This window comes from Alexandromys fortis, unplaced genomic scaffold, assembly GCF_014885135.2.
Source record: "Alexandromys fortis isolate MF-2015 unplaced genomic scaffold, M_Fortis_MF-2015_v1.1 scaffold_262, whole genome shotgun sequence".
Lineage (NCBI taxonomy): Eukaryota > Metazoa > Chordata > Mammalia > Rodentia > Cricetidae > Alexandromys > Alexandromys fortis.
Genome location: NW_026068147.1, coordinates 602974 through 616950, shown reverse-complemented (window position 1 = coordinate 616950; position 13977 = coordinate 602974). Strand labels below are relative to the sequence as shown.

Genomic DNA, 13977 nt, shown 5'->3' with positions numbered 1-13977 from the left:
TTCTAAATCAGAAACCACGGTGGTAACTTGCTCCTGGACCCTAACGAGACTCTAAGTTCTTGGGAGCAAAGTGTCTGCTCACTGAATCCAACACAGAGCAGGACACAGAGCTGGTGTTCCACACACACCTACCGAGGAAAGGTTGAGCCGACGGACAGCTCTGGATTTTTGTTTAGTTGGTTCTGCAACAAGATCTCAGGTGACATAACCCCAGCTGGCCTCAAACTTGCAACGGAATGTAGAATGACCTTGAATCCTCCTGCCTCCACCTCTCCAGTGCCAGGATTTCTGGCCTGCACCACCACGCCTGGTTTACATGGATCGAGTCTGGGGTCTCCAGCATGCTATACATGCCCTCTACCAACTGAGCCACACGTTCAGCCCCAGAAGACAACTCTTGGGGCCTGAAGTGAGCCAGGCCTTCCCAATGGAACCGGGCAGAGAGCAGTCCTCGCTCTTGGTCTTGCCTCCTAGAGGACGCACCCCTTGATGACTTCAGGCTACCTGATTCCTACTCCATGTCACAGTCATTCACTCATCAAACCTCTGAACATAAGAGGAGCATCTGGCAAAAACACAGGAGGTGACTGACACAATGCTGTGCTTTTTCTACCTGGCCCCGAGGCACTCAGGGCAAAGGTAACTTAGCACACCATCAACCTTTCGCCTGTTTCTCTTGCTTTGTGCTGATCTGGCCCCACCTGCCCTTCCTCCTTTCCCAGCCCCCCGCCAGCCATACCCGGTTGATGAGCTCGCCAACCATGCCTGTCCAGGAGCCATTTGGCTCAGGTGCCCCGTACAGTCCATCCTCTACCAACCGCAGGCGATACCGGAAGCGCAGTAGCTCCGCCAGCTCCCGAAGCATGTCCACGCAGAAGCCCTCGAAGCGCTCGTTCCCAGACAAGGCCTGGAAGTTAGGCCTGCGCATGACATACGGGTTCTCCTGGGTGGGCAAGAGAGAGCAGAGGTCAGAGACTGAGAACTTGGGGGCTGAGTCAGGGATCCTGGGGCCCAGGACCAGAGCTGTGGATGACAGAACCACTGCATGCTTGTCCGCTTTTTGTTTGTTGTGTGGTCGCATGTGGGGAGGCTGGAGGACAACCCAGGTGTCACTCCTCAGGAGCTTTGATCTTTCTTTTTTTAATTTTATTTTGTATGTATGATTTTGGCCTGCATGTGTGTCTGTGTACCATGTACATGCCTGCTGCCAGCAAAGGCGAGAGAGTATCGGATGCCTTGGAACTCAGATGGCTGAGAGCTACCATGTAGTGCTGGGAACTGCGGAGTCACCTCTCCAGCCTTCCCATCTGCCTTTTTTGTTTGTTTGTTTGTTTGTTTGTTTGTTTTATTGAGACAGTGTCTACGCTTGGCCCAGAATAGGTAGAGTAAGGTGGGCAGAGTAGCTTGCAAGCCCCCGGGATCTGCCTGACTCTGCCTCCCAGGCATTAGGATGAGCCAGGCTGAGCTGTCTCCCAAGCCCTGTGTGCTGGTTTTTTGAGACTTCCTCTCACATCGTCCAGGCTATCTCTAAACCCAATGTATAGATAAGAGCAGCCTTGAACTTCTGATCCTCCTGCTTCTGCCCAAGTGTGTGCGACCATACCTGGCTAAGGCACATATCCTTCATTTGGAAACTCTATGAGTGGCCGGGCGGTGGTGATGCACACCCTTAACCCCAGCACTCAGGATGCAGAGGCAGGCGGATCTCTGAGTTCGAAACCATCCTGGTCTACAGAGTGAGTTATAGGACAGGCTCCAAAGTCGCACAGAGAAACCCTGTCTCAAAAACCCAAACAAAATAGAATAAAATACATGCTGTGAGTGGAGAGTGGGCCTGAAAGCCGAGGGGCTTGGGGATGCATCTCTGGGCTCTGCAGCCCCTTATGAGACTCCAACCAAAACGCCTACGAGAAAGGGGGGACGCTGGAGGGACTCAGAATGGGCTGGCATCAAATTAGAATGGAGCTTTCAAGATTCTCTTCCGACACATCTTACTCAACTCATCCATTTTACACGGACAAGTACACACACGACCCTGTCCGCTTCCACCAGACAGCATTGCTCTCTGTTGCCGCATACATGGGTAATTTAAATTTCGAGTTCTTCATCCCCCACCCCCACCGCACAGCCAGCAGTGACTCGCTAAACCAACTTTACGAGCCACCAATGTGGCCCACGAGAGTATCCCTCACCAGGATTTCGCTCTAGCCCGGGCTGCCATGAGGCAGGCAGGCATGACACGCCAGATGGTAAAACTGCAAGAGAATTTGGAAGCCTGGATTGTTCTGTAAAATCCCCTGATTATGAATGTCAGCGACTCATTCAAATTCTAATACCTTTTTTTTTAGGCCACATGAACACACCTGCCAGTTTGCAATCTCCGGCTTTTTGCTGTGTGGATGGTCTTTTGTAGGTGTTGTTTTGAGATTTTAAAAATTTTATGCATATGGGTGTTTTGCCTGCCTGTACATCTGTGTACCATGTACTTGCCTGGAGCCCAAAAAAGTCAGAAGAGGGCATTGGATCCCCTAGAACTGAAGTTATGGACGACTGTAAGATACCACGTGGGTGCTGGCAACCAAACTCAGGTTTCTGAAAGAATAGACAGTGTTCTTGGTTTTGTTTTAGAGACAAGGTCTCTGTATGTAGACCAGGCTAGCCCCCAAACCCACAGAGATCCTCCTGCCTGTCACCTGAACTGGGATTGAAGACGATGCCCTCAAACTCACAATTCTCCTGTCTCAGTTTTCTGAATTCTAGGGTTATAGGCGTATGTGTCACCTTCAGTGGTTACACTGAAGGCTACTTTTGAGGGTCACAAGTAGACTTTACTGATCTCAGCATTACAAAGAAACAAGGAGGCAGAGAGCCTTCCAGGGTACCAGCAGAGCAAGGGCATCTGGAGGCCACTGCAATAAAAATGTAACTTACCTAGGCAGTGATAGTCTAAATGAGAGGCAGGACAGTGTCCCTTTACACAAAAGAATTTAGGACTCAGGAAATACCCAGGAGAGAACTCTTTGGTAATAATATTTACGATGTTTACCATGAGATAGACCCCTCCCTCCTTCCCTGTCCTGTGTGTAATCTTTAGATTACTTGACTTGAAAAAATTATTTATCATTAGCCAGGCAGTAGTGGCACACACCTCTAATCCCGTCACTGGGGAGGAGGCAGAGGCAAGCAGATCTCCGTGAGTTAAAGGATGTGTGTGTGTACACAATGGAGAAAGGCATGCATGCATAGCACACATGTATAGGTCAGAGGACAACTCTGTGGAGTTTGTTCTCTCCTTCCACCTTCATATGGGTTCCAGGGATCAAACTTGGGTTCTTGGGCTTTTCAGCAAGCGCCTTTGGCTTCTGATCCCTCTCACTGGCCCCAGATTATTTGGCTTTAAATCTTCACAGAAGTCTATAACAAAGTGAGTATTGTTAATTTTTTTTTTTTCCGCAAAGCTGGGGATTGAATCTAGGGCCTTGGCATGCTAAGCAGGCACTCTACCACTGAGTCACACCTCAACTCCTCAACTCCTCACTGGGAGATTCTAGGAAGGGGCTCTACCACTGAGTCACACCTCAACTCCTCACTGGGAGATTCTAGGAAGGGGCTCTACCACTGAGTCACACCTCAACTCCTCACTGGGGGATTCTAGGCAGGGGCTCTATCCCTGAGACACACCCCAGCCCTTCACTGGGGGATTCTAGGTAGGGGCTCCACCACTGAGCCACACCCTAGCCCCTCTCTGGGGGATTCTAGGCAGGGGCTCTACTGATGAGCTATAGTCAACCCTCTTTTTAAGTTTCCAACTTAAAACAGGGCCTTGCTCACTTGCCCAGGCAGATCTTGAAGTCATACTGAAGACCAGAGAAGCCGTGATTCTTCTACCTCAGTCTCCCAAATAACTGGAATGAAAGCCTCTGCTTCTTTTTTGTGCACATGTACTGGAATTCAGAGAGGGCAGGTGGCAGAATCGGCTATTCTACCCTGCTGCCTCTTCCAACAGCAGGCATAGGTCACTCCCCCACCGCTTGTGGTAGCTGGCTTTGTGACTTGTCTTGACAGGATGAGGTAGAAATCAAGTCAGCCGAATTCTGGAGCCTCGGCCTTCAGAGCAGATCTGAGACTTCTAAGCCCAGGCTAGTCCGGAGGAGGACAGGTGAACTAGGGCCTGGAAGCCAAAAGGAGCACCCATGGACATTCTGGGCTTTCTATACTTCTTAGCTACTGGACGTATGTAGCCAGTGAGTCCCCAGGAAACAAGATGAGAGCCACCAAGCAACACACAGAATCTCTAACAGCTTTAGTCTCTGAGTTTGGGGGGAGTTTTCGAAAGACCATAGACAGCCATTCTTCCCACAAGACCAGGTTACACCACAGGCCCTTGTATTCTCTGACCAACCAAAGCTGAGGGACACACAAGAGAGAGGGAGCTGGAGCTTTTCTCCCGCCCAAGCAGCTTCTCCAAATCCAAAATTGTGGAAGCGGGGATGGGAATGTGAGATAACACTAATAATAGCGGCGGCTGCTAGCATTTCTCGTGGGCTTGCTATGTGACAGCTCTGTCAGCGTGGGAGGGCAGCGGTATTATTACCTCTGTCTTACAGCTGAGGACACGGAAGGCCAGAGGAGCAAAGTCGTAAGTCAGTGTGACTCCAAAGGACTCTTTAAGTGCTAGGCCAGACTGAGCTCAAGTGGACGGAGTAGGGCAGTGGGCGTGGGAGAAGCCAGACAGAACGGAGGAGCTGGATAACAAGAGACAAAAGCCTGTGCTGCGACTCCTGGTCAGAACACAGAGGAGGGCGCAGGTTAGGGGTAAGGTGTCCAGGCCAAGGCCACCAGGCAAAGAACAGCAAAGGGAAGGAGAGAATATAGGGCCGAGACCGATCCAGGCTGCACACACCAAAGTCACGCTCCTAAAGCCAATCTCCCAGTCAAAGACTGAGGGACCTGGGCTCAGGGTCTGTCTGCAGCAGCCTGCGGCTACAGAGATGATGGAGAAGGAAGCCTAGCATAGGGCTCAGGCTAACAGGACTTTTACTTACAGTCCTGACACTCAACTAAAGGGTCGAAGCTCCCTTTCTTCCCACACACCTCCCCCCACCCTTTTTTTCTACCCGGGTTCCCACTGAGCAAGAGCTCCCAGTGCTCTTTGTTTGAGACAGAGTCTCACTAAGTTGCCCAGGCTGGCCTTGAAGGAACCTTTGATCCTCCCAGTGGTTCTTTGGTTGTCTGTTTGTTTGTCAAGACAGGGTTTCTCTGTAGCGTTGGAGCCTGTCCTGAAACTAGCTCTTGTAGACCAGGCTGGCCCCGAACTCACAGAGATCTGCCTGCCTCTGCCTCCCGAAGGTTGGGATTAAAGGCCTGGCCCTCCAGTGGTTCTTACAAGAGGCTCTTAGTCAAGATTATCAGACTTCTTTCAAGACACTATTTGAGAACCCCAAAGCTGGGGACAAGCTAAGGATGCTTTGGAGCCAGCTCTAAGAAGCTGTCTCGCAAATGGATGAACATCTATGTACAGAAATACGAGTCCAAGAACAATCATTGCAGCAGGCCTTGGGGTGGGAACATGTTAGAGAGATCATCAGTGTCATAAAAGGATCCTAGGCAACTACAAAAATAGCAAGGTCTCTAGGATATATTAAGAGGGAAAACCCACCAGCTACAGAACAATCTGTACGATATGCTATTCTCTGTGAAAGAAGGAGCTGGGATGTGCTTGTACATAGAGACATTTCTGGAAGAGAGAAAAATGAGGAGCCAGGGAGGGATGGAGGCTAATTTTGTCCTTATTAACTCTTGGGGGTTTTTGTTTGTTTCTTTTGAGACAGGTTCTCACTAGGTAATCCTGGTTGGCTGGAACTCGCTGTATATAGACCGGGTTGGCCTCAGATTCACTGAGATTCACGTGCCTTTGCCTCCTGAAGGCGGAGATTAAAGGTGTGATCCCCCCCCCATACACACACACATACACACAATGTCCTTATTGCTCTTTAAGAAAATCCTCTTTTTCCCCTTGGTTTGAGCTATCCTCTGTACCATGAATTTTTTGTTTTGTTTAAGGTAAGATCTCACACTGTGTCCTCAATTCCTTCCACCAAGTTCTGGGACTGCAGGTGTGCACCACTAACAGGACTGAGGAGGACCTTAAAAACTAAAGTGACGTTCCTGAAAGTGTGTAGACTGCAAAGGGTTAAAGTGGGTGGAGCCATGGTAAAGGGGAACATCCAACCATCGGGTGGGTGGTTGCTCCAGCGGGCAAAACTGCAAAACCGTACAAGTGTAGGATCCTTAGCAAACATCCAGGTAACCCAGAGGTGGCAGGGACAATTGTAAGCCCAGTGCAAGGAGGAGGTGGAGACCTACAGACCAGGGGACAGGGTGAACCCTCTGGGACCAATCTAGCAAAACAGCAAGCTCCAGACTGGAGAGAGAGAAATGGGGGAGAGGACGAGTGAGAGCAAGCCGGGCAGGAGAGAACCAATTCGCACGTTTTCCTCTGACCTCTGGAACAGCACTGTGAAACCCTTATGAGCAAAGACACATTACATATATGCCCCTGCCCCCCGCAGTGAAATGAAAATAAAACAAGATAGAGGGGCTGGCGAGATGGCTTAGAGGGCAAAAGCACCAAAACTGTGATGGCCTGAGTTTGATCCCCAGAACCCACTTAAAAAGCCAGATGTGGCTGTGTGTGTGATCGTGTGTATCTTTAATCCCAGCACTCAGGAGGGAGATGCAGGTGCTTCTCTATGAGTTCAAAACTAGCCTGGTCTACAGAGCAAGTTCTAGGACAGCCAGAGCTGTTACACAAAGAAATTCTGTTTCAAAAAAACAAACAATAATAACACAAAGAGCCAGACGTGATGGCTGAAATTTGGAATCTGAGATTCCACCCTACGGCAGGGGTGGATTGGGGTAGTGGGTGGATCAGAGGCTCACCTGACCACAAGCTCACAGGCTAGCCTACATAGAACAGCAACAAAAACAGGAGAGATTCTGCCTCAAAACAAGATGAGTGGAGAGAACCAGTTCTCAAAAAGTTATCCCTAAGCTCCACACATGGAAACATTAAAACTGGTTCAAGGGGGCCAGTGAGATGGTTCAGGGGTAAAAGGCACTTACCACCAAGCCTAAAGACTTGCATTCCATCCCTGCGACCCACTTGGTGGAAGAAGAGAACCAATTCTAGCAAGTTGTACACACATGAGTGCACACACATAGAGAAAGACAGACATACAGACATATACACACACACACACACACAAAAACACAGAGACAGACACAGACAGAAACACAGAGAGACACAGATACAAACACAGACACACACAAAGACAGACACAGACAGACACACAGAGATACATACAGAAATACAGAGATACACACAGACACAGATACACACACACAAAAACACAGAGACAGACACAGACAGAAACACAGAGAGACACAGATACAAACACAGACACACACAAAGACAGACACAGACAGACACACAGAGATACATACAGAAATACAGAGATACACACAGACACAGATACACACACACAAAAACACAGAGACAGACAGACAGAAATACACACACAGAGACACAGATACAAACATACACACACACAAAGACAGAGACACACATACAGAAATACACACAGGAGATACACATACAGACACAAAGTTGGATAAATGGAATCACTAGAAATAGTTTCATGTCTCATACGTGCCAGGCAAACCCTCTAATGGTAAGCTATCTACAGCACCTCACTTTTACTCTTTACTCTGAGACAGGGTCTAAGTTGCTCGGGTTGGCTTTAAAATTTCCTCTGTAGCCACTGCAGGCTACTTATGATCCTCTTGCCTTTCTTCAGAGTAGCTGGGGTCACAGTCCTGGCTCCAAACCTTATGTTTTTATTATTAATTACTGTCAAATGTGTGTGCACATGATGCACACGCATGGAAGTCAGAGGACATCTCTGTGGAGTTGGTCCTTCTCTGCCCCCATTAGGTGGGCTCTGGGTATGAACTCGGGTCATCAGGCTTGTGTGGCAAGTGCTTTACTTGCTGGCCCAGCTTGAGATCTTTTTATCAAAATGTTCAACTAAGAATAAAAAGGTTGGACTGGAGCAATTGCTCGCTCTGCGCTGCTCTTTCACAGGCAAGAGTCTGATTCTCAGCCCCGCACGGTAACTCACAACCACCTGTAACTCTGGTCTCAGAGGCTCTGACACTCTGCTCTAGCCTCTTTAGGAACCAGACATACACGAGGGCAAAATACCCATATGCACTGTGCTGGCTAGTTCTTACGTCAACTGACACCAGCCGGAGTCATCTGACAGGAGGGAGTCTCAATGGAGAAAATGTCTCCATAAAATTGGGCTGTAGGCAAGCCTGGAGGGCATTTTCTTAATTAGCAGTGGATGTAGGAGGACTCAGCTCACTGTGGGTGGTGCCATCCCTGGGCTGGAGGACCCAGGCATTGTAAGAAAACACACTAAATATGCCATGGAGTGCGTGCCACTGAACATCAATCCTCCATGACCTCCATCAGACCCTGCGTCCACGTTCCTGTCTCACTTCCCTGCAAGATGTACAAGCTGTAAGATTAAACCCTTTCTTCACCAAGATGCTCTTGATCAAGGTGTTCTACCACAGCAGCAGAAACCTAACTAAGGCACACATAAGATCATAAAAATAAAATAAATTTAAGCATAATAAATAAATCATTTTAGGATCTGGAGAGATGGCTCAGGGGATAAGAGCATGGGCTGCTTTTCCAAAGGACCCAGGTTCAATTCCCAGCAGCCACATGGCAGCTCATAACTGTAACTCCAGTTCCAGGGGATCTGACACCCTCACACAGACATACATGTGAGCGGGCACAACACCCATGCACATAAAATTTAAAAAAAAAGAAGAAAACTTTTTAGAAAATAGGCAAGGTGACTCACAAAGGGAGGGGAGATGTCCGTGATGCATGGTTTCAGGCAAAGGACACGTCTCCAGAAAGTTGAATCCCAAAATTAACGTAAAGGTCATACAGACCCCCTTTGGGGGCATACTGGGGTTGAGCCCAGGGCATTCCAGACACACGACAGGTGCTTTACCACTAAGCCACATCCCCAGCCCTTGTTTTTTTTTTTTGGAGATGGGGTCTCACTATGAGGCCCAGGCTGGCCTGGAACTCAAATCATCCTGCTTCCACCTCTCAATTCTAGGATTACAGTTGTGCACCCACTTCTTAAGCTCCAATATCTCAAAACACAGCCCCGAAGAGGATTTTTCAGACAGCCAATCGACACACAAAGATGGTCAAAGGCAAACAAAGGCACCATGCTGTTGTCGTCGGTGGTGGCACCTTTATGTACTGTCACCAGGGGAAATGGAGAATGATGGGCCGCTCAGTCACACACTGCGGGGAGAAGGCGAGCGGGGCAGCCATTTTGGCAAAGGCTTGTGGCCTCTGCTAAAACTCAAGACACGCATGACACAGCATCCCCACTCCACAGAACACACCCATGGAAGCATCAAAGCAAGGTCAGGAAAGTTACACGAAACAATCTTCTCGGTGCAATGACTCATAACAACAAGAACCAGTGCCCACCTACATTTGACGGGTACGTCAACTGTCATGAGACTGAACGCCACAAAACCACGTGGATCTTACAAAGACACCAGGGAAAAGGCATCAGGTGTGACACCACACAGTCTAACACCGTTTCTGTGTACAAAGGAGGGAGGCTAGTGACTGGAGGAGAGAGTGTCAGGACAGGGAGTCGGTTAGGCAAGTGTGTTTGCTTTGTGAAAATTCAGAGATACAAGATTTATAATTTGTGTAAGTCACAAGAGTATGTATGTGCAAGTTACACTTTTACACTTTTGTAAAACTCTCTTGAAGTTGGGGCATGCTTCAGAGGTAGAGCTTCTGCCCTAGAATCCCCCAGTGAGGGGCTGGGGTGTGGCTCAGTGGTAGAGCCCCTGCCTAGAATCCTCCAGTGAGGGACCCTTGAGTTTGATCCCCAGCAGGAGACAAGTTAGGGACAGATGACCTCCTGAAAGTTTTAAAAAAAAAATTAAACTAAACTAAAATAAAGTAGGGAAGGTTCTAGACCATTCCTGAAAAGCTGTTTGTTTTTTACTGAGCCAGCACACAAATCCACGTGCATGGATTCCGGGGGTGTGGTTTATGGGATCCCGACCTAACCCAATCCCTGATCACTGTTAGGAGCACTTTATGCTCTTACTTTTTGTTGTTTTGTTATTATTGAGACAGGCTCTCTCTATGTAGTCCCGGCTGTCCTGGAACCCAGAGATCTGCCTGCCTCTGCCTTCAGAGTGCTGGGATTATGCATGTGCACCACCACACTAGTTTATCCCTTTACCTTTAAAGTTAATGTTATTTTATGTGTTTGGGTGTCTCGGCTGCCTGCATGCCTGTGTACTACACATAGCAATGCCTTCAGAGGCCAGAAGAGGGCACCAGAGGCCCGGGAACTGGAGTTACAGACAGTTGTTAACGACCAGGTGGATGCTGGGAACTGAACTGGGATCCTAGGTAGGGCAGTCAGTGCTCTTAACCCCTGAGCCATCTCTCCAGCCCTTTTTCCCTCTGTAAAGGAACCAGAAGCATAGAAGGGAGTGCTGCTTAGGTCACATGGGGTGTGGATGGCAGTGTCAGGTCCACAGCACAACTCCGAGGACAGGAAGGTGTGGAAAGGTACAAACACACGGATTCTGTCACCTCATATCAGCTCTGTCACCACTGGCTAGGCCATCTTCAGCACGTCCCTGAACCCTCCCTTCTCATCTGAAAATGGTTTCCGTGAAGGTGCTGAGCTCAGGGCTCTGAAAACTGAGGGCTCAGCAGTGTGCTCAGCCACAGGACTGCTGCCAGCCACATTCGCTAGGGATCCTGCTCCAGGCATTCGGCAGGGCGTGGCAGCGCTTGGGAGGCAGAGGCAGGTGACTCTCTGTAAATTCGAGGTCAGCCTGGTTTCCATAGTTCCAGGGCAGCCAGGGCTACATAGGGAGACGCTGTCCCAACAATAAAGTATAGTAAAATAATAAATGAGAAAGTGTTGATGTCCCAATGGGAGTGTCCAGCTGCACACAATGAGGGTGTTTGTCTAACCTGACAAACATCCAAATGGCCTGCTGCCCTATGGTCTCCGCACTCCTGTGCTTCGCCTGTGAGCCCTTCCTCCAGCCTATGTCTGTCTTTATCTCGGGGAGCCCCTCCATGACCTGGTGTGGAATGAGTGCCCTGGTGTTGGTGCCACCGCCCCCTCAGTGCCCCTTAAGAGCACCTGTTCACTCGTTTCTGTGTCTCTAGAATTTGGGCCTGGATGGGAACACAGCAGCTACAGCAAATATTTAAGGAATTAAGAAAAAGAATGGAGTCCAGGAATCAAGAATAATATTGGTTCTCTGGCCTTGGGGACTCTTCTGAAATCCTCTCCCTGACCTCTAACTCTGCTCCCCACCAAGGCCTCACGGCTTTCAATTCCAGGACATATCAGGGATGGAGCAGAATGCACACATAGGTTCCAACAGGCCCCCGTCAACCAGGCCTCAAGGCCCCTCAGAGGGGCCATTAGGAGGTGTCTGGCTTCCGTCTGCAAGCCATCTGTCCCTCTACAACTGGCTAGCTGGCTGTTCTCCATGGGTATTTGAGGTCCACTTTAGGTCAGAAGCTCCCTGGGGAACGGGCTGCTAATAAGGGCTCCTAACACCCTCTGGAAACTGTCTCTGAACTTCATGTCACAGCGATTAGCTACCCGGCTCAGTGCTGCCGGGTGTGGGACAAAGCAGGCTGGAGGCCATGGACTTGGCTGCTGCAAAGAGTGAAGCCACCTGGCTTGTCCAGCCCCCAGGCCCAGCTGCTCCTGCCCACCAGGCCCCGTGTGTAACCCCCTCCATGACATGCTGGCAGGAGGCAGCAGAACGCAATGGAGAGGGCCGGGCGCAGTCGGATGCTCTGCCCAGACAGGGACTTGCAGGGGACTTTCCTTACTTTTGTTTCCCAGCTTCATCAAGGAGCAACTGCGAGATCAGGAATGATGCCCAGGAAGGGTCTAGTGCACAGTGGCTCCCAATAGATTACTTCGTTTTGTTTTGTTTTTTGGAGACAGGACTTTATGTACCCCAGGCTGGCCTTGAACTCCTGATCCTCCTGTCTCCACTTCCTGAGTGTAGGGCCTGTGGTGCAAAGTATCAGACCCAAGCTTTGTGCATGCTAGGCAAGCACTCTACCAACTGAGACAGATCCCAGTTCCTCAAGAGCAACTGTTGACACACCAGGCCCACGTCTTGACTTAGTCGAAATAGGGACTGGGATTCCCCATGACACTGGATGGGCTCCTCGCTTGGTGCTCAGAGTCAAGGACTAGAGTTTCAAAGGACAGACTCAGACTCCACCCTTAGAGACGAGGCTTCCAGTCCTGGCTCTGCTACACACTTGCTGTTAATTCACCTCTCTGACCCTAGGTGTCCACATTTTCAAGGTGGACATTCAACAAACTGGTGTCTGTCGACACATTCAACTGGCAAGTGTGGTACGATGGCCATTAAAGAGAACCTATCAGAGAACCTGGTTCCCACTGCAGGGCCTGTGTCCTCTGTGTCCTCCTTTACTCTGGCTGTGGCTGGAGTGTTGACACCTTGGTCACAGTCTGGACTGCACAGGACACACCCCCAGTTACACTACACTGCCCTTTGCTGCCCGAGGGACTCCTCCCCATCCTGAGGGGTTATGACAGGCGTCAAAGATGTTCAGGGAAGATCCAGCACTAGGGCCTCTCCACCTGCTCTCCCTGGCCCCATTTGGGTCACTCACCAGGATAGTCGTGACCACCAGTGTCTTGTTGGCTAGAGTCTGTGACAGGTTGATGTCCAGGGTAGTGGCTTTCATGGCCAGGGTCCTGTTCGAGTACCACACCCCTATCTGGGGACAGAGGAGACATCATCAGTATGAACGCTGTTCATATTTTTGGAAGCTTTATGGGCCACATCCCAGCAGGGCTCTAGTGTCACCCTGGGGCTGCTCACCTCACGGTGGCCCTGGCGGGACTTCTCTAGGATGCGCAGTGTGTAGTTGGTCCTCTGCCCTTTGCTGTTGAACTCAACCCGCCCGGTCAGCCCATCATACTCTACCTAGCAGGGCGGGAGACGGGGCAGAGGGAGAGGAGGCGGGGCCCAGAAATAGGCGGAAAAACCAGGCAGGGATGAGGCAGCCACAGGGAAAGGCGCAGAGACAGGTAAAAGGAACAGAAGGGGCAGGGTCAGAAAGAGGACAAGAGGACGATACATATGCAAGAGAACAAAAGCAGAGGAGCAAGACCCAAAGAGCACATAACCCCGACAGGGACGGTGGCATGGACAGACAGGACACAGGAATGAGGAGGAGGCCCAGGTAGTGGAGAGTCAGGATGGGAAAAGGCAGAGGGTAGACAGGATAGACACAGTCATTGCCCCTGCCTGAGGCGGCTGCTGCTCCCCACCTCCTCCATGCCCCCTTGCTTCTGGCTCACCATGCGTAGGTAGTTCATGAGGCTGGTCCCATGGGGCCAAATGTTGGCCGAAGTACAGGCCAGTGGCTTGACGCCAATCTCCTGGCTTCGGTTCAGCTCTCGGACAGCGCTTACCACCACATGCACAGCGTCAAACATCAGGGCGGCAGACAGCTGAGTGAAGGAGAAGGCAAGGCCGGGCAAGAAAGTGTCAGCCCCCAAAAGCCCCCATGGAGTCACCCCAACCCTCAGATGCCCGTCCTTGAGGGTGTGGGAAACTTAGGTGGGGTAAGGGATGCGGGATGGACTACGGTGTCTTTCTGGGGAAAGTGTACTGTCTCGTGCTGTACACGGCCACGTCTGTTTGGAGAAGGTCATTTCTGAGAGTCTGTTGTTTTGTTGTTCTGGTTTTATAAGACAGGACATCATGTAGCCCAGGCTGGCCTGGAACTCGATATCCAGCTGAGGCTGGTCTTGAACT

General features: G+C 50.2%; 1 protein-coding gene across 3 annotated transcripts in view; it reads right to left on the bottom strand.

Moving 5' to 3' along the window:
* Nucleotides 1–13977, bottom strand: part of Grik5 (glutamate ionotropic receptor kainate type subunit 5) — a 64275-nt gene that overhangs the window by 36669 nt on the left and 13629 nt on the right. For all 3 annotated transcript variants that reach the window (XM_050127128.1, XM_050127129.1, XM_050127130.1), the window contains 4 exons: nucleotides 13518–13670; nucleotides 13036–13140; nucleotides 12824–12931; nucleotides 740–943 (listed from right to left, as the gene is read on the bottom strand). In XM_050127128.1, the coding sequence (XP_049983085.1) occupies nucleotides 740–943; nucleotides 12824–12931; nucleotides 13036–13140; nucleotides 13518–13670 (570 nt within the window). The remainder of the gene's footprint in view (nucleotides 1–739; nucleotides 944–12823; nucleotides 12932–13035; nucleotides 13141–13517; nucleotides 13671–13977) is intronic.